The 24,508-nt window shown below is 43.4% G+C and overlaps 1 protein-coding gene across 2 annotated transcripts in view; it reads left to right on the top strand.

The window, feature by feature from the left end:
- The window catches only part of USP13 (ubiquitin specific peptidase 13), an 83,159-nt gene that overhangs the window by 35,167 nt on the left and 23,484 nt on the right, over window positions 1-24,508 (top strand). For both annotated transcript variants that reach the window (XM_084638983.1, XM_084638982.1), the window contains exons 5-11: window positions 3,371-3,513; window positions 3,762-3,946; window positions 10,415-10,509; window positions 13,184-13,371; window positions 15,974-16,045; window positions 16,304-16,397; window positions 23,441-23,566. In XM_084638983.1, the coding sequence (XP_084495109.1) occupies window positions 3,371-3,513; window positions 3,762-3,946; window positions 10,415-10,509; window positions 13,184-13,371; window positions 15,974-16,045; window positions 16,304-16,397; window positions 23,441-23,566 (903 nt within the window). The remainder of the gene's footprint in view (window positions 1-3,370; window positions 3,514-3,761; window positions 3,947-10,414; window positions 10,510-13,183; window positions 13,372-15,973; window positions 16,046-16,303; window positions 16,398-23,440; window positions 23,567-24,508) is intronic.

Here is a 24,508-nt window from a genome sequence, read left to right as displayed (position 1 = left end):
TGATGGGGATTCCACAACCTTCCTAGGTAATTTGTTCCAGTGCTTAACCACCCTGACAGTTAGAAAGTTTTTCCTAACATCTAACCTAATTTTCCCTTGCTGCAGTTTAAGCCCATTACACTTGTCCTGTCCTCAGTGATTAAGGATCACAATTTATCACCCTCCTCTTTATAACAACGTTTCATGTACTTGAAGACTGTTATCATGTCTTCATGCTTTGCCTTGATTATCTGTTTTTGACCCCTCTCTTCCTTCTTGGGGCACTTATATAGCCCTCATCACTGTAGTATCTCAGAACCTCACAATTAATATATTTATCCTCCTATCACCCCTATATGGTAGGGAAGTGCCCCATTTTACAGATCGGGACCTGAGGCACCGAGAGACTAACGTGGTAACTTGCCCACAGTCACACAGGAAGTTATGGCAGAGCAAGGAATTGAACTCAGGTCTCCTGTGTCTCAGGCTAGCGCCTTAATTAGCAGGCCATTCTTCTCCTTTTGCTCCCCTACCCTTTCTCTCTATTGTATTCTCTACTTCCTTCCCTGTATGTCCTGTCTCTCCTTTCTTCTCCCCCCAAAGCTGTTCTACTGGAGGGATTTCAGTGGGGAGAGGACAGTGGCCTTATGCATCACCTCTGGGTGGTGGAAGAAAGAGTAAAGACTGTGCTGGGAGAAGTGGACCCATGGTGTGTGGAGACTAGCTTTTTGACAGTGTTGAGGAGGTTAGAGAGGGGTGAAGCAAAAGAGACCAGGGCAGTTAAGAACAGATGGCAGAGTTATGCAGGGTCTTGCACGCAAGAGCGAGAATCTTGAACTTTGAGATGGAGAAGGGGGAGCCGGTGGACGGATTCAGAGGGGTGAGGTTAGATGGTGATGGGCGAGGAAGAGGATCTTAACAGCTGTCTTGTTGGACTGGAGAGGGGCAAAAACCCGGGGAGGCAGAAATGTTGAAAAGGAGTGTATGGGACAGTCCAAAGCAGCAGAGAGGATGAAGCTGATGATGAGACCCTGAGATCTGGCTAGGATGCGGTTGCTAGAGACTTCAGAGAGTGCAGGTTGAGTGGTGTGGAAAGCGGAGGCAGCAGGATGAAGCTGGAGGAGCAACAGAGTCTACATGTGTAGATAAGCATTCAGTGAAGTTGGAGGAGATGGGGGCTGGGGTGGTAGTTAGGGAGGTCAGGGGTCTGATTGCTGAGGCAGGGGAGAGAAGGCCTGCTGGTATTGAGAGAGGAAGTGGGAGGTGAGTGTGTGGGTCAGTGAAGGCAGGTGGTAGTTGGGTAGCTGAAGCAAACTGAGGGATTAGAACATGCTACAGAACTTGGCACCAGTGATGGGGAGAAGGTGGAGGGCGTTTAGGGAGGGAGGAGGGAGAGAGAAAAGAGAGTTTAAGGAAGCTGCAAACAGGTGATGGGGATTGAAGGCTTGGGAATTCCCCTGCAGCAGATGTGAGGGTTGGCAGTGCTTTGTACAGAAGTACTGAGTCATGTTGAGAATTGACTGCTGCATCTGTTTCTGCATTTTTGTTCTGTTATCTGCACTATCAAAAGAAGGCCCATGTTTTCCAAAGGACACTCGGTTTTGGATACACTATTTGAGGCATCAAAGGGCTTAATATTCAGAGACTGAGAAACCCCAATTCCCATTGACTTCAGTTGATGTTGTGGGTGCTCAGCGCTTCTGAAAATCAGGAACAAGATGTCTCAAGATGGGTATCCAAAATCAGAGGCCACTTCAGAAAGTTTGGGCCAAAGAAAAGCCCCAAACCTGCAAACACTTACCCACCTGCTGAACTTTAATCACATGAGTAGTTCTATTGGATTGGGGCCAAAGAATGTAACACATAAATTGGAAGATAATCTGTTTTTATTAGCTTGGCTCAAGGGTTGCCACAGGCAATAAATCAAATATTTATTTACAAAAACCCACATGTTCTTACACATGTTATTAATAATTCCTTAGATAATGTATTAGGTATTCTTTCAGTTATAATAATTTAATTTACACTTTGAAGTTAATGCTGTTGGTTTGTCGTTTGTATGCCTCTGTGCTGGGACAATGAAACCAGACTTGTGAGTTTCACTTTCTGGTTCCTATAAGTTATCACAATGCTGCTGTAATGGTTGGGTTACAAACTCTGCATGGAAATGTTTAAAATCGAAGCAAACTGGTTTCATTAAAATAAAAAAGCAAAATTTAAAAGCATTTCTCTTGATATTCAGGTTTGTGTTTTAAAAGAAAAGGATACGCAATCTACATTTGGGCTCTAAGCTATTTCACAGTGTGTCTTTATGGAGAAACCTGTGGAGTTACGGGTTAAAGGAAAGCATTCTTATGCGATGTGTAAACTCATTAAAAAACCCACACTACACGGGTATGCTGTGTATATAGGGGTAAGAGTTGACAGCTTGCAAGCACCTTAGCTAGTTTAGAGAGTATAAGAAAATGTCCTGTTATCAGCTGTTGCAGAGAAAACACACTGTTTATTTTTAAACCAGCATATTTTATTGTGGTCCCTGATCTGCTATAAAATGAAGAAGAGTACTCGTTGCACCTTAGAGACTAACCAATTTATTTAAGCAATTTATTGATGCAGCCGATGAAGTGAGCTCTAGCTCACGAAAGCTTATGCTCAAATAAATTGGTTAGTCTCTAAGGTGCCACAAGTACTCCTCTTCTTTTTGCAAATACAGACTAATACGGCTGCTACTCTGAAACCTGACCTGCTATAGTAATGATGGTAATGGCTGTCATTCTGCAAAGAACTTGTGTGCATGTTGACGTCATGTTATGCATTTGCTTCAATATCTTGCTGATTCGGGTCCTTAGTTCTAGCCAGATCCTTGAACTGGGCATAAACATTGACTCTGAGTTCCTTTAGGTTTGTTGCTACCAGCTCTAAAACCAAGCTAGCATTAGCCCTCTCCGGACAATGGCCTACTCAGTTCTTTCAGGAGAAACAAAGAACCATCAAGATTTTTTCCCTTGGGAAATAAAGGAGACTTTTGCTTGTTTTTCCAAATATCCTTTTCAACTGGAAACGTATTTGTTATTTTTTGAGCCAGAACATAGAGGTCCTGATTCTGCCTTCAGTCATACCCAGCTGATGGACTTTACTGGGGCTGCACAGATGCAACTGAGGGTAGAATGTGCATTGGTCTATTTAGTGGCTTGGGAACATGAAGAGAGTTTATTTACAAAGGGGGAGACTTTCAAAGGCACAAAAGGCAGCTAGGTGCCTTACTCCCTGTGACTTTCAATGGTAGCTAGCGCCCCTTTGACAGAGGCTTTTCAGTTTTGCCTTCTAAGAACTGTCAGATGGGTTATTTTTTGAGTTTGACCTCCCTGCTTTATTTGGCTTCATTTTACAGGTAACAATAGCTTGTGATGCAGTCCTCAGTTCAAAATCTCCCTACCGAAAGCAGGACCCGGACTCGTGGGAAGAAGAGCTACAAGTATCCAAACACGCCAAAACGCTTGTACAGATAGACAACGGCGTTAGGATTCCCCCCAGGTAGGGCGCCAGGGCGTGTTTGTTTGGCGACCAGCGCGCTTCAGAAAAAGGCTCACTGCAGGAGCTGCCTGTGTTTTGTGACTTTGGAGGTCCATGTGGGCAACGCAAGAAGCTGGTCCTAAGCCAAATGACCCAGCTGTGAGACTCCCTTGTACTCCACGTTGGTAGATGGTGGGCTTTTGTTTATGGACTCAAACGTCAGCGTTTTGGGTTGTAGCACTGATCACTTTCTTTTGCTTTACTTTCAGTGGCTGGAAGTGCTCGAAGTGTGACCTGCGGGAGAACCTCTGGCTGAACCTGACGGACGGCTCAGTGCTGTGCGGGAAATGGTTCTTTGATGGCAGTGGGGGAAACGGACACGCACTGGAACACTACAAAGAGATGGGCTATCCCTTAGCAGTGAAGCTGGGAACCATCACTCCTGATGGTGCAGGTTAGTTGCCAGGTGATTTGTGCGCAGCTGCAAAGAAACCAAAATATACAACATACATCACAGCCTCTTTTATAGCCCAGAATAGCTGTATTTGTTAATAAATCTCTGTACACATCACACATTTTGGAGCAGCTGTGAGAGATGCAGATTTCATGGGGCAGATCCTCAACTGGTGTAAATTCACATTGCTTTATTGGTGCATCACCGATTGACATGAGCTGGAATAGCCAAATCTCGTGTTATGTTGCGCTGATTTCCATGTCTGACAGCTTTTCTGTGCTTATGTTTCTTGACAGAAAGTGTTAGCTCAGCTGTTAGCTTGTGTGAATTGGACCAGAACTAGAATGAGTGGGATATATATGTGGGAACACATATTGTATGTTGATTTGTGGCTTTACATCTTTATGCTCTTTTAGTGCCTGTATATAGCCTAAATGTGGGTAGGAAATATCCTATAAATGTACTATCCATAGTAAATTGAGACACAAATATATGTGTATTGGGAGAGAAGGAAACAGGCTCTTGAAGAATGGAAGGTACACAATGTTTGTGTCACTCTATGTGGTGACTAACATCATTTTTCATATTGGATAGCAGTAGGTTTAAGGAACAGATTTGTTACAGTTTCTTAAAAATTGTATAATTTTTTGTATAATTGTAAATGTTCCCTAGTAAGATGCAGGATTGATTTATAATACATATGATTTAAGTATACTGGAAACTTGGTTTGCTTGAAATGAAAAGGAAAACCTAAGAATCTGTGAACCTTGGAAAAAATTCTGTTTGAAGAGAACTCTAGTTTTGCATCTTTTCTTCTTGCATTTCCTAGATGTGTTTTTACTGCTGGGGAAACATGATGAAAACAGGATCTTTGTTTAGAAGTTTACTAGATTATAAGGTCAGAAGGAACCATTATGATCATCTGGTCTGACCCCTGCCTAGCGCAGGACATAGAATTTCATCCAGTGATTCCTGCATTGATCCCATAACTTTTTATTCATATTAATGAATAATCGTCTAGCCCGCAGACGTGATGTGATGCTTGTTAATTTTTGTAAAGTGCTTCAAGATCCTCCCAGGAAAGGAGCTATATAAGTGGTGGTGGTCAAGTATCCTCTGACATTCCACTGTGTTGCTGTGGAGAGGATTATGGACTGTGGGGATTAGACAGGGGATAGAAGCATGAAGAGCCGAAATTCCTAAGCAAAGAGATTCTGTTTTCATACAGCTGTCAGGAGGAAGTATGAACAAAGAATATGATTATGCACTAGAATTTGGTTTTTAGTGTTCATGGCTGTATGGATGAAAAATGACCTCCAAAAGCCATTTCCTGTAAAAAGCTGATATATTTGCCCCTTGTATTTGTAATCCACATCAGTGAGGATTTGGTTGTAAGACATTTACCTTACATTTAAATGATCAGCTTTTCCTTGATTCCATCAAATGAGGGAAAGAATTTTCCATGCTTGAATACCACTCAGCTGCAGGGAAAGGACACTACAGCCCGCAGGAGTGCCTGGTTGAACCTGCTGTTGTATTAGAATACCTAGCAAAATTCACTCCCCCATTCCCAGATGGAGAATTTGATTCCTTGTGCATGTCTGATCTTGGAAGTTCAGTGTTTTAACGACATGAATGTAGACATTGGTCTTGACCTATCCCCATAGCAGGATTCTACACTGTCTGCAAAAGAGTCTCTAAAGAGAAAGTTTGTCACTGGTTGTCGGTGCTCTTGCAACAATACGAGTTTCCTGTTGCTCTTGTCCTTCCGCCCTCATCCTATCATCCCTCCTCTCTGTGGCCTCTCTGATAACAAAGGGCAGACTGTCATCCTTCCTCTCTGAATGAGGAGCAGCAGCTGTTCTGCATGGGTCTTTGTTCCTGATCTGTCTGAAGTCAGCTCTGGCTTCCCTTCAGAAAAGATTCTCTCCCTCCCCACTTGCTCACTTATTAATAAAACACTTCTCTTTATATACAAATGACAGCGGTAAATGTAATAATTTCTATAGGGCTGGACTGTAACTCTACAATCCAGCCTGAGTAGGGGACAGCATGTAGATGCATTGCCCCACCTTGTTCCAGGGAGGGAGTAATCTATCAGCCCTTTTGCTGGCACAGATTGCTTCCCCTTTGCACCAGCACAGGTGTGCCAAGGCTCCACCCACTCCCTGCCCACCTCCCCAGGATGAGAGTAGTAGCCCTGGGGTGGTCCGTTCCCCTCCTCCTTCCCTGCAGGCTCCAATGATGCAGGTAGCACATGCTCCTTGCATGCTATTATTCTCCCGCTGCATGGATGCACGGGAGGTCTCACAACTGAACCCATAGTGTCTTCTGGGGATTTCAAAGCACTGTACAAATAGCAACGAATTGCATGAGACACCTACAAAGCAGGTGGTATCACCTCACTTTACAGCCCAAGGTCAGATGGCAGATCTGTGGCTGAGCCAGGAATTGAACCCAAGTCTTCTGATTCCCTGCCAAGGGCCTCAAATGCAGTACATTCCCAGATGCCTGTTTGTCTATGCCTTTCAAATTCCTGTACTCTGGGACAGATTCTGCCACCTCTTTCAGCTCTCATAACAATATAGTTGTGTCCCATTTTTTCTCCACATCTTTTAAACTGGCTGCAGGGCTAGAGGTAGTAATGGCTGAAAGCAGCATGCCCTGTTTACCACAGACACAGGTGTTGAATGAGGTGCTTCATGGATCCTTTGCATTGGCTGTCTCTGTCATGCAGTTCTCTAGGGCCTCCCTATGCAGCCAGCTCTCTAGGGTCAAACAGAGAGTCCTGCACCCTGCGCCTGTTACACTTTACCATGGAATGGAGTGCTGCATCTGCAGCTAAATAAATTTTTCTCATCTTCAGACCCACCTCTGTTCTGAATCTACTGTGATCTGCTATACCAATGTGCTTCAGACTTGGCCACAGGGGCCCTCTTTTCCCTGGTCTGGGATTTGCTGCTCTTGATTTTGAATAAATGAATTCCTTCTCTCTCCTCTTCTTCCTCTCTTCTCTAAAAGTCACCGTGATATTTTGTAGTATATTTAGCTGCACAGTTGAAGGTGTTGAACCCATGAAACGAGAGCTGGGATTGAGCAAAGATTAATGGCTCACGTGTCCAGGTTCCATTTGTACTATTCTGCTGAGCTGTGGTTTCAGGTAACAACTCTCTCTCGATCACAAAAAAATTGTCTGAACTAGGGAAAATAAACTCCCCGCTTCCATGTTGATAAAGGCAGTCACCCTAGATGTGTGTGTGTAATTTCACTCTGAGAAGCATTTTGAACTTTACAGTCTGTTTGGCTGCTCATGGCTTAACCATAAGAGTATGGGAATGTCGTGAGCTCCTGTATATGGATGAACACAGACTGTCTTCTGGGACGCTAACACTCTCAAAATGGAATTCCGGCAGAGGGACATGCTAAAGCCACACAAATACCAGCAGGGTCACCCATGACTAACGTTAATGGAGGGAATGCTGGACTAATCAGCCAGCGTAACTTAAGGGCCACTCCCTGGCTCAGGAGGCTTAACAGGCCAGTAACTTGACTAACCTTTTTAAAAGCTGCATTAACTCTTAGGTTAGGTAACTCTTAGGTTACTGGCTGATCCCCAGCACGAAGGAAATAGTTGCAATGAGGTCAACACAGGACCAGGACCCAGGTATCTAAGCTCTTGGGGGGCTGACCAGTTGTTACAGTTTCATTCAAGTTGCTAGCTGACTCTTTGCTGATGAGGGGAGAAGATCTCTAGCTGCTAGGAGATGGGGCACGCTGAGGACTCTTGGGAAGGGGTACACCTGTCCTGAACTGCCTTCCCCTGTGCTGGCATCTCCCCTAACTTGTGCACCTAACAGGACCTCTCTCTCCCTGCAGCTGGTTCCTGCCCCTCCCTCAGGCAGGGATCTGGCAAGCATGAGGCTGTCAGTGGAGGGCAGGGGGTATTCTGCTGGTTGGGAGTAAAGAAGGGCCAGGGAACTGTGCTGGGTCCTGTAAGGTTCTGGGGAGAGCTGGGGAAAGGGCAAATAGGCCTCTTGCTTGGGGCAGGAGAGAGAGATGATGAGGGGGCTGCTGGCTGCAGTGTGTCTCATCAGTGTGCCCTGCAAACATCATTTACTTTTTCAGAAAGACAAAATCTGCACTGTACTGAACTCCTTGACGGGGCTCGCCTGATAAATAGTGAACAGTGGGACCTTCCCTTACTTTCTGTCCTCTCCTCAGATTTATTAAACTCCATTTCCTTGGGAAAATATTGTCACTGGAGAAACAGTGCTTCTCCTGTCAGCTCGAGCTCTGTCCTGAGATAACAAACGAGCACAGTGTTCTCATCCTGCCAGGGCAGACTCAAGCCCACATGACCCACACTAGCATGCCTGGGCCATGGATTTCCCTGCTGCACCTGTTTTTGTGTGGGGGCCAAGGGGTTGGCAAAGGAGATTCCTGTTCAGAGCCCAGGAAGCCCAAACAGTTACAGAAAGACAAAGAAAGACTCTCTGTCTATCTTAGATACTGCAGAGATGGGGTCCATAAAGTACCTGACTGTTAGTGGAAATGAGGCTCATCTTTGTGGGAAAGCTATGAGCAAAGGTGTGAATTTAAACCAATATAGTTACACCAGAATAACCCTTATTCCAGCATAAGTGTCCATGAGGTGAGTGATATCTACAGAAGTACATCGAGTTAACTGGTAAAACTTTCCCATGTAGACATGCCCAAGGCATAGAGAAGTTAAGTGACTCTTGCCCAAGGTCACATCGTCAGTCTGTGGCAGAGCAGGGATTTGAACCTAGGTCTCCCACCTCCCAAGTTTTGTCTGATCAAGGAATCTTGGTCCAATGTTCTTACTAGTTTTTTAGTAGTTATCCTATTCAGTCTCGCTTTAGTTATTGCTGAATGGTTCTTTAGAGGGTTTGATGGAGCTTTATACATTAAAACTAATATTCTTACTATGGGTATTCTCTAAAGTAAAATGAAGATTGCTTGCCATGTGTGTAAAAAGCACATTTTGGCATTTTAAGTGTGAATTTTCTCTGTCACACATTCTTACACTGGTATCCTGCAATCAATTATTTTGAGAACTAATGCAGTCTTGTGATCAGGCTCATGCAATTTTTACCAGTATGGTATATGGGTTTATATAAATCTGGCATTCCGTAATAGCATAGCATACCTTAAGTGTGTCATATCAGTCCCAAGCCTGACATCCAACCATCTTCATCCACCAGGGAACCGATATAACAACCCAGAAATGCAGGTTGAAACGTTTTATTCCTATTATGGGAGATATTTTATAGATCTGTTTATAACAAGTTCTATGAACCAGATGTGGTCTATGCAGTTAAGGATAGGAATTTTGTTGGCAGACGTTTAAGTAATGTAGGTCTCACTAAACCTGGAAGTATCTAAGATATTTCTGTGGCCCCCCATTATCTCACAGTCTTACAGTTTTATAGATTCATAGCCAAAAGGGACCGCTATGATCATCTAGTGTCTGAGCATGTCCCCCAAAATAAATCCTAGAGCATATCTTGTAGAAAAACATCCAGTCTTAAGTTAAAAAATTGTCAGTGATGGAGCCATCATGACCCATAGTAAGTTGTTCTAATATGTAGCCTCATTGACACTCATGTGAGCAAGGGCACTACTATTATCCATAGGGAGAACTGAGGTATAGAGTGATTAAGTGACTTGCACAAGTCCACACAGATAGTCTGTAGCAGAGCTGGAATTTGAACCCAGGTTTCTCACATCCTAGGCTAGTGCCCTAACCACTGGACAGTCCTTCCTTTCTCAAGCATAATGATGATTTTCTGAGGCCCTCCTGGGTTATTATTACTAAAATGTTTACCTTTGTTTGTCATTGGATGGATTTCTCTATGCTCCTTGATCATTCCTGCACCACAACAGGAATAAGGGCAAAGAGGTTCTCCTTGTGCCTTTAGCAGCAATTGCTGACTGATGTAATATCGTTAGTAGTCAATATGTCCACAGTTCTAGTGCCTCTGTCTGTCTGTATCTAATGTCTGCACATGCATATGTACAGGTTCACAGAGTTTCAAATGCTCACACAATTTGAAAAGAATTTCTTATGTTGAAAATGTAAATTTGCTGCATAACCGATGTTTGTGTGTGTTTTTGCTTCTTGCATTTAGTACGCCTCATGTTTGTATTGCTTTACTTTTGAAATCACAGTAAACTCTTTTATTTTTTATGAAACTTTAAATTCTGTGAAAATATAAACTTTGTTTTAAGAGCACTTAATAATGTGATTGTATTGTGGAGGGGAAGAGACCTTCCAACCTGTATAACTCTGTATATACTTTTGCAGGTCACACATAAATGGTGATACTGCCAATAGCCCAGTCTGTACAGGTGGTACCATTCTTAGAATGTTTTGTTGCCTTTCCTAAGTAAAGCCAATAGGTAACATTCTTTGCATCATCACATTTGCTTCTCTCTGTTTTGTAGATGTCTATTCTTTTGATGAAGAGGATGCAGTTTTAGATCCACATATAGCAAAACACTTGGCACACTTTGGAATTGATATGCTCCAGATGCATGTGGTAGGAAACTCATTTTTTATTTAGAGTCTCTCACATTCTTCTAACCAGGAAAAAATAATTTATCAGTGCAAAATAAAATCTGATTCCTAGAGCTAACTGCCTGAGATTGTAATGATTGTATTTAGCTTGGTGAAGAATACTGTCAGCTAGTACATGTTGATTCTCTGGGCTCTAAATCAGTATGTCTACACTGCATTGTTAACTTGGGACTGTGGGACCCAGGCTTGTGGACTGTTCCCAAGCCTGCATTTGAACGTTCACACTGCATTGTAAAGCTGGGTTTACAATTGCTGGACCTGGGTCTCTCAGCCATAGAATCATAGAATCACAGGACTGGAGAGCACCTCGAGAGGTCATCTAGTCCAGTCCCCTGCACTCATGGCAGGACTAAGTATTATCTAGACCATCCCTGACAGGTGTTTGTCTAATCTGCTCTTAAAAATCTCCAATGATGGAGACTCCATAATCTCTCTAGGCAATTTATTTCAGTGCTTAACCACCCTGACAGGAAGTTTTTCCTAATGTCCAACCTAAACCACCCTTGCTGCAATTTAAGTCCAATGTTTCTCATCCTATCCTCAGATGTTAAGAAGAACAATGTTTTCCCCTCCTCCTCGTAACAACCTTTTATGTACTTGAAAACTGTTATCATGCCCCCTCTGTCTTCTCTTCTACAGAATAAACAATCGCAATTTTTTCAGCCTTCCCTCATAGGTCATGTTTTCTAGACCTTTAATAATTGTTTTGCTCTTCTCTGGACTTTCTCCAATTTGTCCACATCTTTCCTGAAATGTGGCGCCCAGAACTTGACACACTACTCCAGTTAGGGTGTAATCAGCGCGAAGTAGAGTGGAAGAATTGCTTCTGGTGTCTTGGTTATAACATTCCTGATAATACATACCAGAATAATGTTTGCTGTTTTTGCAACAGTCTTACACTGTTGAATCATATTTAGCTTGTGATCCACTGTCATCCCGAGATCCCTTTCTGCAGTACTCCTTCATAGGCACTCCTTTCCCTGTTTGTATGTGTTTACAGTTGCTGGAACTGGGTCTCTCAGACATGCTAATGTGGCCATGCTGCATTAAACAGACCTGACTTGGACCTGTAGCTTGAGCTGTGTCCACACTGCAAAATGACTGGGCTTGGACCCAAATCACAGCAGGACTCAGTCTTGGAACCAACCCCCTACCAGGGTTTTAGGACCCCAGTCAGACTGATTTGTGTGTGGACAGAAATGGGGGTTTGAATTCAAACCTGAGTCAGAGCCCAGGCTTAGTGTGCTGTGTAGACATACCCCCTATGGTTTCAGGAGCTGAAAATTACCTTCCAATAGGATTCCTTCCTTGTCTGGAGTTTCCAAGCTTAACTTTCAGAGGTTAGTGTGTCACTACCCTCAAAAATAAGAAAATCCTCTAAATAAAAGAGAGAAGAATATTGAGATTTTTTAATTATGACGAGTAAATTTTTTAATTTCACAAATACATTTAAATGTACAACAGGTTTTTTTTAAGAGTAAAAAGTCAAAAGCTGCCAAAGATAAGTGGAGCAAGTAGCTAACAATCAAATAAAAAAATAATTAAAGGGAAGTTTGGTCAAATTTGGCCCCAAATTTAGGTGTTGTGTATGTGTGTATATATTTACCTTCAGCCTTGGAGGCAATATTGTATAGCCTAAAGGATAGAGCACTGGATTGGGACTTGGGAGAATTACATTCTATTCATGGCTTTGCTACTGACCTGCTGGGTGACCTTGGGCAAGTCACTTCCCCTCTTTGTGCCTCACTTTTGCCACATGTAAAATGGGGATAATGATACCAACCTCATCTGTAAAGCACTTAGAGCTCTATGAATGAAAAGTGCTATATAAGAGGTAGGTGCAGTCTTGTGTCAGTGAATGAGAACCTGAAAATGAAATGGGTCTGAAGCTGACTAGTCAGTTTCACTTTTGTTCACAGTCTGTTTTCATTGTCTGAGCTGAGAGAAAGCAAACAGTAAACTGCAAAAATAACAGTAAAAAGTTAAATTTCACTTTTGAAAAGTTCTCCCAGTTCTAATTATCAAAATATGCTGTTAATATTGGTGTAGAAACTAGTTTATTTTAATCATCACTTTTAGTAATGGAAAATGCCTATTTTACTGAGGACACATGAAAATTTTGACTTCAGTGGGACCTTGATTTCACCCAGTGACAAAACTCCCATTGACTTCAGTGGGTCCAGAATTTTACCCCTTGCCTTCAGAGCTGCCAGTAAAATGCCTAACACGCTGGTGATCTACTGCTAATAATATATAATGGTGTTGTGAATGGTGGCTGCAAATGTAGAGACACCAGAGGTGTGAGCAAGAGAAACCTTCACCATCACCAGCTGAGGTCTCTCACATTTGAGCTAAAGGAGCACTATTTTAGTTGTGACTGAGGAGCAGGCAGTTGTATTCACTGGGACCAGCGTCTGGAGGAAGAGATGTTCACACATACTTAGCCTGTGTATTGCAATAGCAAGAAGCTGTTGGTGTTTTGATTCTGAACGTTCTTCCCTTGGGTTGGAACTTGTTTACTTTCATTTTGAGTTGGTTATTCCATATTATAACATGGACAACTAAGTTGGTTTGTAATTAATGCATCATAGTTGCAGATATATTTAAAAAAACAAACCAAACTCCTTTGCATTCAGACAGAGAACGGCCTAAGAGATAACAACATAAAACCAAGAGTCTCTGAGTGGGAAGTGATTCAGGAATCTGGTGTGAAGCTAAAGCCCATGTATGGCCCAGGATACACTGGCATGAAGAACCTGGGAAATAGCTGCTACCTCAGTGCTGTCATGCAGGCCATTTTCAGCATCCCAGAGTTTCAGCGAGCGTAAGTAATTCTCAGCAGTGCTTTGCGCAGGCTCTGATGTCACAAATCTATTATTTATGTAATCCATATAGTATTTCAGTGTGTAACTCTTCTTGTAAATGGCTGTCTTCCAGCTTTTTCAATGGCTTGACAGAGAGTGTTTACAGACTAGGGAGGAAGAGGTCCAGGACTCCTACTGCTTTTGAAGTCAAAATCGCTTTTGACTTCATTGATGTAGGATTGGTCCCTGGCTCATGAACTTCAGCCTGGTCTGCATACAGTTTCTGTACTGGCATCTATTTATCTGTGGTACTTGAATGGGCTCCCATCCCCCCTAGTATCGAAGTGCTTTACCATCTTTAATGTATTCATTCTCTCAACACCTTTGTGAGGGAAGGAAGTACTGTTATCCCCATTTTACAGATAGGGAACTTAGGCACAGGGTCTTCCCTGAGGCTAAGTGACTTGCTCAGGATCACAGAGGAAGCCTGTGGCAAAGCAGAGAATTGAACCTAGGTCTCTCAAGTCCTATGCTAGTGCCTTAACCACTGGACTGTTCTTCCTTTAGAGGCACAGTAGTATAACTATGTCAGGCATGTGATTTTTGTCCCCCAATATAATTAGATCAGTACAATCCCTAGTATGGAAGCAGTTACATAAAGGTGTAACTTTATGGATGTAACTTATTTCCTTTCCTGCACGGGAGTAAACTATGTCTACACTGCACTTTCGTCAATAAAACTTTTGTTGGGCAGTGGTGTGAAAAATACACACCCCTGACCAACAAAAGTTTTACCAATGAAAAGCGCCAGTCTGGACAGCGCTTTGTCAGTGGAAGACGCTCTCCTGCCAACAAAGCTACTGCCCCTCATTGGAGGTGGTTTTATTTTGTCACCGGGAGAGTTCTCTCCTGCCGACAAAGAGCGGCTACACTACGTGTACACTACGTAGCTACACTACGAGCAGCACAGCTGTGCCTCTGTGAGGTGTGCAGTGTAGACACAGCCTAAGCTATACTAGTGTAGGCACATTTATACCAGTATAACTGTGTCCACACTCAGAATGTTATACCAGTATAACTACATCAGTAGTTAAACCAGTACAACTTTTGTGTGTAGATGGCTTAAAAGGGAGATACATATCTTACCAGCCAAAGCTGTTTCTTGATAAAAATCTCAGCTTTGCAAGTGGGTTGTTTGTTTAGTTACTTTCCTCTGCTGAGTGAGAAACAAATGCTGCTGTTTTCAGTTCATTTAGGAAATTTCTCTTTCTTATTTTATATCTCAGAGTTTTTCTTGACAGTCAAAGTTGAGCACTCAGCATTCCCAGGTGAACAGCCGTTTATAGTTGTTCGTGGAGAATTGCACATAGTTGAAGATAAAACTCAGCATGTTCCTTTATATGCCAACGGAAGTAGTGTATGTCTTGAAAGTGACACGCTCAGATCTTGGACATCTTCCTAGATTTTCATGTAACCCTTGCCTTCTGGAAAAAAAGGCGGGGGGAACATGGAATTCGTTTTTATTTATTTACTTACCCATATGGAGTGGTGTCTGCAGATTCATTAACTCCTTCACTGCAGGACCCTGGTGCCAACTTCCCTGACTCAGTTTTAAATGTAATATCCTGATTGACTTTGCCAAGTGCGGCTGCTTTCAGCAGCATGATTGTTGGACCTGTCTGGAGCGTTTGGCATCACTGACATAGTGAAGATTTTTAATGACGGAAGACATACCAGGCTTAACTTGGACATATTCTTTCAATGTGGCCCTACATCTCTGGCAGATCTTCGTTGTGTTCTGATGAAAACTGCCAAGCTCTGCACACTGTGGGAGCACTGAATGGACTCACATACTCTTCAGTGCCTGTTGAAAAGGCACAAATTAGTCTCTCTCTCTCTCTTTGAAACTGGGCATCAGAAACTTCTTGTCATACTGCAGACCTTACCATTTGTATGATGCATATCCAGAATTCAGTTAAGGAGCCATTGATTAGGAGCCAGGAACTCATTTGTTCTAATCCTGACTTGGTGCACTTGGGCAAATCACTTACTGTCTCATAGAGGTTACTTATCTCAGAGAGATGTTGTGAGACTTAATTAGTGAATGTCCATGCAGTACTCTGATGAGAGTAAGTGCTACGGTTCGTAAGTTTGCTGTCAACCTATCCATGGTGCTTATATGGCTCCCATATCTGTAGTTGAATGCCTCACAATCTTTAATGTATTTATCCTCACAACACCTTGTGATGTAGTGCAATGCTACTATCCCCATTTTACAGATGGAGACCTGAGATACAGAGAGACTAAGGGACTCTCTCAAGGTCACGCAGGAGGTCAGTGGCAGAGCAGGGAATGGACTCCAGATCTCCCAAGGCCCAGCCTAGCACCCTAACCATTGATCTATTTTCCCCCTCCACTTAGGAGCTTCTAAAGCAGAGAGGGATTGTTTGTTTGCATCGTGGTGGTGGCTTAAGCTTGTCACTATAGAACTCTCCCAAGAGATGAAGTTTGCTTAAATATCACTGCAGTACAACCTGCTAGGGCATCCAGGCGTCTTAGCAAAGGACCCAGATAAAGTCACCTATAATCTTTGACCATTTCTCCTTTATTCTTACTGCCCAGGTATGTGGGAAACCTTCCGAGAATATTCGACTACTCCCCTCTAGATCCAACACAGGATTTCAACACGCAGATGTAAGTGCCAGGTTCCTATTATTAAGCATATTGAGCCAAGGATGCTACAGCAAACTAGCTGTAAATAGTAGGAGAGCATCTTGACAGGGGTTGGGGAGAAGGACAGGGGAGGAGGAATGATAGTTATATATTCCAGCCTAGCTAATTGAAGACAGTAAAGAGATTTCAAGGAGTTAAAGTTATTGTCAGTTTCTTTTCTCCAAACCTGCAGGAAAATCTTTGTCTTTCTGTTTGTTTTTCTTCCCCTTCTCCCTACAGGGCTAAATTAGGACACGGCCTCCTTTCGGGCCAGTACTCTAAACCACCAATGAAATCTGAGCTTATTGAACAGGTGATGAAGGAAGAACACAAGGTATTTGACTGAGCATTCGCAGCCTTGTAACTAGGTAAAAGTGATGTCCTGAGAAAAGGGAACAGGTGCTGGCTATTGGAGAGCGTGGGGGTGCAGTTGATCCCATGTGGCATGTTTAGCAAGGTGTAATATGCAAGATTCCCCTCAGGAATCTATTAGTCAGCAGCTATTTGTGCAAAGTTTTAAAGGGACCAGGGTTTTTTTTGCTAATAGGATATTCTACTGCTCCAGCTGTGCCATGAACTCTTGTGCACATTTGTAAAGGGACAACAGAAGGCTATTTTAGAGAGCCCTAAATATTTGGGACTGAACTCCTCAACGTGGCTAAAGCTCAAAATGAAGGATAATGACCCAAAAGACCTGATCCTGTCACCAGTGAAATCCAGGGCAAAACTCCTGTTGATTTCAGTGGCATCGGGATAGGTTCCAGTATGGTGAACAGAAGAATATTTAATGGTACAGGAGACTTTTGTCTCTGTAGGACTGACTTCTTTATGGTAAATAATGCAAATAATGCAATTCTATGGCTTCTGTTTCATAATTCACCACTTCTGATTAGTGATGGGCCAGCCTAGGAGATGGCGTTCAGATTTCTGTCTAATCTGGAGTTAAGATGGGGCATAGTTCATATCTAATGGTGTGGAAAACTTGTCAGATCACAAAATGTCTGCTGTCTTCTACCCTGGAAACACAAGAGTAGAGGTGGCTTTCAGTACCCTCCATCCTGCTGCCACTGGAGTTTCAAGGCAGTACAATTGTGGCCCATATCTATTTTATGACATAAATCATTTACAGTAAGAAGAACTGATAGCTGCTTTGTGTGGAGTGGAGATCAGTTTGGGTCTAAAATAAAGGCAGTCATAGAGAGGCACAGTGCATTACAGTCAAACATCTGTAATATATAAATGACGAAAGGGGAGAGAAGGATTTTTTTCCTAGCCTGTCTCACATAGGATCTCATCCATCCATAATAATGAGCACTCGTAGTGTGGAACTGACCTTTTATAGCAAACAGTGGAGCCACATAGGCAGTAATTTTGCAGTAGCAGAGACATTTTGTTTGTAGTTCCTGAAAGTCCAATATTGTCCTTGTCTCTAATCTCTGGTTTGCTGTTGCATCGTTCCTTTGTGGCATGAAAGTCAGATCTTTTTCTAATACTGCATAAACCATTGCTCCTTTTTCAGTTTGCTTACCAGATATCCAGAGCCAGCCAAGGTTGGTATTGCTGTGTCCACCTACCTCCATATTAACTTATCTGCACACTCTTCTCTTTAAACAGTGGGTACCTTACGCTTTTATTCACACAACAGTCAAGCAGCCTATCAAGCCTCCTGTATATCCTACTATCCATTGATCCTTATCACATCAGTCATTTTTGAACATGACCTATTAGGCTCAGTTCTTGTGTGAGCAAGGTTCATGGGTGCTGTCTGGTCCCTGGTAAATAAGGGGCATCAGCTAATCTCCTCCCTCGTTTTGCACAAGTGCTCAAGGGAAGGTTTACGGGAGCTGGTGAGGTGGAAGAGAGAGAATGACTTGGGGACATCATTTGCTATGGGGCAAGGAGTGCAGTTGCCGCCCCCCAAATCTTGTTACAGTCCCCCCCTTGACTTTGGACAGGGTCTTTATGAAAGCAAACCTTCCTCTTCCTCTTCTCTTCTCCCCTCTCCCCCACTTGAATTTTTCTGAAGTGATGCCTCTGTTTAGGAAAATCAGGGTCCTTGCCCAAAGCTGTGAGGGGGTAGGTTGAACCCCCAAACTGTGGGAATTTGCTTGTTTGCTTTCTGATGGTTACATTATTTTACTTTCTTGTTACAAACTCTAACCCACAGGGATTCATAGAATCATGGATTTTAAGGCCAGAAGCCGACCTCCTGCATAACACAGGCCATAGATTTTTTTATCTAGGGTGGGCCCTGGCTGGCTGTTACGGTTATTTTTTGCTGAATCATTCCACCAGCTTACACTTATTAACAGCCAAGGAGGAATCCAGGATGGGGTTCCATCAGCAGTTATTCCCAGGGCAGCCAAAGGGTGGTGCTTCCAGCAGGAGCGAGGAAGCCCTTTGCGAGTGGTGTGGACTTGCAAAATGGGGCATTGCACACCGTGTTCTAAAGAGGGAGCCCAAGAGGGGAAGTTTGGATTTCGATCTCAGCTTTCCCAGGGCTCAGTTGGGGGCACGAAGTTGTGAGGCTCTTGGTTGGGCCCATTACAACGTAAGGTGTGAGCTCTGAAACGTGTATCCAAATCTGGGGAAAGAGGGTGCTAGGCACATGTTTGGGGCTCCAGTTCCATCCCATGTTAACCGCCATGTTCTCTTGCGTTATGTGGCATCGCTGTTTTTTGGGCCCCTCATTGACCACTGGGCAGAGAAGTTCCCTCTCTTCCCCAGGAGCTTCTCCACAATAGACTGGGGCTAGGATCATCTGGGCATATCTCACCGAATCAGTTCCCTGCCACTACAGGGGCCTCAGGCATTAGAGGCACCTTGATCTCTCTTGTTCTCAGTCTGTGGCTCACAGCCATTTAATCTAACTAGTCATTGGGCTCACTATATGGGGATGTTGGTGAACTTTAATGGCCTGTGTTATACAGGAGGTCAGCTTAGAAGTTCTAGTGCAGGGATTCTCAAACGTCCTTGCACCGCGACCCCCTTCTGACAACAAAAATGATTACATAACCCCAGGAGGTGGGACCAAGAGCCCACCCGAGGCCTGCTGCTCTGAGCAGGGGAGCCAAAGCCTGAGTTCCACCACCCTGGACGGGGGGGGGGCCAAAGCCCAAGGGCTTCATCCCTGGGTGTGGCGGGGCCTGTAACTTGAGCCCTGCTAACCAGGTCTGAAGCCAAAGCCATGGTGGGGCTTGTGTTTGGGCTTGGGCTTAGAGTGGCTGGGGCCAGCCCTGGCTACCCCACTAAAACTTCGGGGTCCCGACCCACAGTTTGAGAACCACTGATCTAGTGGTTCCTTTTGGCATTAAACTTTACGAAACCATGGACCACAGTTCATCTTTCCTCTGTCTGCAGGGGGTATCATTAATTCACGTTTCTCTCCGTGCCTCCCCCCACCCCTCTTTCAATTCAAATCCTAGTGCTTCTAGGCTTCCCCTATTTTCTTCCGGCAATCCCTGTTGGTGGGGTGAGTTTGTAGTATCCTGGAAGCAAGCTCTTAGTTACCATGAAAATACAGTGCTGTCTTGCCAGGCACATGCTATAGAGGTTTAGATCTGTGCAACTGTATAACCTCAGGTTTCAGAGTAACAGCCATGTTAGTCTGTATTCGCAAAAAGAAAAGGAGTATTTGTGGCACCTTAGAGACTAACCAATTTATTTGAGCATAAGCTTTTGTGAGCTCACGAAAGCTTATGCTCAAATAAATTGCATAGTCTCTAAGGTGCCACAAGTACTCCTTTTCTTTTTGTATAACCTCAGTTTATTTTGATGCTGTTTTGGCAGTTAAATTTTGGATCTAGTTTGTATTCGTGTCCCTGCCAACCTTTGTTACCCTGAGCCCAATACAGAACATGAAATTTAACCAGAGGCCAACCCTCCCTCCCACCAAGGTGGGATGTTTGGAAACAAAAGGTCAACTTGTAATAGATACTGAAGATACTGTATCTGGAGGGGAACTTTCTTTCTTGGAAGAAGCATCTATGATAAATTCCAAGATGTATTTTTAGATCTAACAGAAGCTGGACATGCTTTTGTCACAGAAACAGTGACAGTTGCCGTAGTTACCTATATTATACCCCTCACCATCCCCACTTTCTTTCTGATGCTACAGAAATTTCACCCTACCCGATATTCTTATTTAAAAGGGAATTTGTCAGTAGACAGATTTTGAACAAAGGTGGAATCTCTGGTTTGCAACTGTGGTTTGCATAATCTAAAATCATATCTCAATGAATGCTTCTCCTGAATGATTGCTTTGCCAGTGGTTTATTCCTAGGTTTACAGAAGCTTTGGTGAATCTTGCTTGCCTTTCATTTATTAAAAGTTAAGAACTAACGTTAACGGTTCATTAACACTGAGAAATGGAGGACACAATTTTCAAGAAGTACAACACCGCAGTGTTAAGATGTCCACAGCGACTAACTTGTTGCATAACCTATGTATGTTTAACAAAACAAAGGGTAATGTGTTAAGTTTCACATTTAATGGGAGGAGGGGGATTAGAATGAAAACTGCATCTCCACTTTAGCTACAGCATTTGCTACTGTGAATGTTGTAATAAACTATCCAGAGCTTTCTGCAGAGTAACATTCGGGGCTAATCTCTGCCAGTTAATTAAATAGAAAGAGCTCCATCCATGGGCACAAAAGAATATGCATTGTTCATAATTTAGTAGATTCAAATGTCTTCCTGTTTAAGCAGTTTTTAACATGGTGTCAGGAGTGAAACAGTTTTTATTGTTTTAATTCTTTGTTGTACTCTGGCCTTGTTTCGAAAATTGGTGGGGTAGACATTTCCCACTCTCGCTCCCTCTGGTGGAGCTGCACTGGTGGCATTACAATGGTGGGAATTTTGTAGATTAATGCTACTGTAGACCTAGTGCACATTTTGCCCTCCAAGGTGTTTGCTCTGTCATTTGCAATGAATGAGTGTAATTGCATAGGGATTTTTGGCCAAACCTGTAAGACAGTTTCCTTAACTTCTGTTTTTTGTGTGTGTAACATGAATTTCACATCTTTAATCATTAGCATTTTCCACTGAGTGCAAATGGGCTTTTAACATCCTGGGTCTTTGGAATCCAGCCATAAACTGATGTCAGTGGATGCCGCCTGTCACAGCATTTGTGTGAGATTTTGAGCGGTTAAGTCCGCTCTCTATATCTAGCTAAACTGTTTTGCAGCTGTTGATGAGGAAAGTATGCCCAGTAGTCTGTAAATATTCTTGATTCTGTGGGGTTAGAACCTTCTTTCCACTACTGTAAAGCAGTTTAGGAAGAGCAGTGGGTTACTTGGAGCCATGTCAACATAAAAAAGAGGCCCAAAGTCTATAGAGTCCCCAGCAACTGATCTTTCATTTGGGACTTTGCCACTGATCTTGTCTTTTGGCTTAACGTGATCAAGCTTCCCTCTGGTGGAAAGGGCTTGCTGTGTGTGTGAGATTCTCGTCTCGAAAATACAGCACATTTGCACATTTTTCTTCTCGCTACTCAGATGGTCGAATAAAAGTTGCATATAAATGGCAATGGGGCTTAATTCCAAATTCAGTGCACCAAAAATCTGGGCAAGCCTGATTGGGGCCAGGCAGTTTGCTTGTTTCTAAGCCCTTCTGTCGTAGAAGGAAGCAGGGTATATAGTTTCTCCTTTGACGCAGAGCATTTGAGGACACCACTATGATGCACAACCCAGTATTCAGAAATTCCCAGCACTATTAAGTCTCTAGATGTTTACAGAAGCCCTTAAAGAGCCTCTTAGTGTAATGATATTATTGATGTACTGCCAGCAGCTGAGCAAGCATTGTAAACTGAGGGCCTGGTTCAGATCTCCATGGATCTAAAAGGAGTTAGTCCTTGTTTATACTGGTGATGCTGTGATCAGAACTGGGCCTTCGGAGTGAAAGTTTCCTTTAAAAATGTGTCATATTTCATGCTGCTTCTCCCATATTATAATGGGATGGTAGCACCACTGTACTTACTTATTTACTAGCCAATTTTTCCAAGTGCTCTAAAATACACACGCTTGCTTGGATTGTCTTGAAAATTATTGTGCCTCGTGGGGGCCCAATCTAGGATTAGTGGTCAATTGGTAGAGAGGAAGCCTCCTTGTGGAGGAGGAAGCCTCCTTCGCCCCTGCCCACAGGTGGTCCCTACTCATGCACTATTCTTTACCGTAATTTCCTCAAAATACCACCATTTCCTCAAAAAACAAGGGAAATTCACTGTCCAAAAACTTTAACACAGAATTAGGGTTGACGGGCAGTGCCTCATTCCCTTCCAGAATGCCGAATGCACCTGTGCTCAAACCTCTGTAAACCAGGAATTACAGAGTTAAGGTTCACACTAATCCCAGTCTGCATCCTCTACTCTGCCCAATTTGAGTGAGGCCCCAACTTGCCCTTGTCAGACATCCTAGCACTCTTCCCTTCCGGAGGATATGGGGGACTGCAGGGACAGAGCACACGGGCTGCAGGCAGGGCCGGCTCTACTGTTTTTGCCGCCCCAAGCTGCGTTGAATTGCCGCCGCCGCGACGGCTGGACATAGAGGCTGCTGCCGATTTGCTGCCGCAGGCAGCTGAAGGTAGAAGCTGCCGCTGATTTGCCGCCGCCGCGGAAACACCCTAACGGCACACGGACTGTCACCCCTTGCAGATTGCCACCACGAGCACCTGCTTGGAACGCTGGTGCCTGGAGCCGGCCCTGGCTGCAGGTGAAGCTGTCAGACCATGTTCTCACTAAGGTGAAGTCACATTTCGGGCAGGGTTAATGAACACCAGCTAGCTGCATCTGGCCTAGATTTGGCCTACTCTGCACAAACCACCCCTGAGTTGCCAGTTGTTACCACCTCTGGACCCTTGTCCTCAGGATTCCCTCTGGAACAACACCTGCACTTGCTTCTGTCATGTAGCGTGCTGTCTCATGTAAGTACTGTTGTAAGCTGTGCTGAGTGCAGTGAAGGGCACTTGGAGTGTGCAGATAAATGAGAGAGTTCTGTTGGTCACAGCACATAATTTAGTTATTCCTCATGTCTTCTTATTATAAGGCGGCCTTGGCTGAAGCATAATTACAGTGGCTCCACAGGAGCTCTGGCCAGCTTTAGGGGACATAGAGGTGGGGTGCGGCTGATGTGCACCCTAGTTCTTTGTTTCCTGGTTTTCAGAGATGTAAGTATAGGTGCATTTGCTGTTCTGGTCAATCGGAATGCTGCATTTACAAAGCTTTTAGGCAGTGGTTTAAGAATCAGATTCAGTGGCATGGCTTTATTTCCTGTGGCACTTTGATTATGAAATCTAACTTTTAAGATTTGAGCCAGTGTGTAATTCTGACCAATGTGCACAGAAGTGCTTTTCAAAAATATTTCTCTCTTCATTTGTTTTTAGCCTCAACACAATGGAATTTCTCCTCGAATGTTTAAGGCCTTTGTAAGCAAAGGGCACCCAGAATTCTCCTCCAATAGACAGCAAGATGCACAGGAGTTTTTCCTGCACCTTATAAACCTAGCAGAGGTGAGAAAGTGTTCACTACTTCTTCTTTTTATCTCTGCTTGACATGTTAGGGGATCAGATTTCAGAGAAACAGGACAGTATGTGATCTCGTCTTTTTTTTACAAACCCTTTAAGGCCTTGGCTAGATGAGAATTGCACTGATCTAACTAAACCAGTTTCTAAACCAGTGTAAAAAGAAAAGGAGGACTTGTGGCACCTTAGAGACTAACAAATTTATTTGAGCATAAGCTTTTGTGAGCTACAGCTTGCTTAGTTCAGTTGATACCATTTGAGCATCATTAAGAAAGCTATGAGTGCTATAAGCAAATATGACTGTCGCTTTCAACAGCTACCCAGTATACAGTACAAGTTGTCAATATATTTATAATTATGAAGACTGTGAATGTTAAATGGAGCAGATATTATTATTATTCCACATATTTATATCCTCTTCTGGAGCAAATATATCACCCTGTCTAGCTCCCTGACAAATATCAGTTGTATGTTATTGAATCGTTATGGGGAAGATGGATTCCCATACTGAAAGCAAAGTGTCTGTTGTATGAAATGTTACTCCCATTAAGCTGCAGCTCAGTTGTGCAATGCAAAAGAGTCAGCACTAATGCTAATACTTTCTTCAAAAAGAAAAGGAGTACTTGTGGCACCTTAGAGACTAACCAGGAAATTGACAAAGGAGACAACCAATTACAATTTAAAGCATAACCTCCCCCCAGGATGAAGGGTGTTTGTTCATGTGTTACGCTCTGTGTGAAGTTATTCAGATCTGTGTGCATACTGTTCAATGTCCCAAACCGTGTACACTGATTATGGGGGTGGTGAGTAGATCTTTTCCTGTGAGTGCCTGAGAACAGACATTCACTTGCATAACAAAGAGAAGGTGTATTATTTGAGTGGCATTCCAGCTGGATAATTAACTAAAATTGGCTTGTGCTGTTTCAATGC

Source organism: Lepidochelys olivacea (genome assembly GCF_965140295.1).
Source record: "Lepidochelys olivacea isolate rLepOli2 genome assembly, chromosome: 9".
Taxonomy (NCBI): domain Eukaryota; kingdom Metazoa; phylum Chordata; order Testudines; family Cheloniidae; genus Lepidochelys; species Lepidochelys olivacea.
The sequence above is the reverse complement of the archived record's forward strand: the minus strand, read 5'-3'. Positions and strand labels throughout refer to the sequence as shown.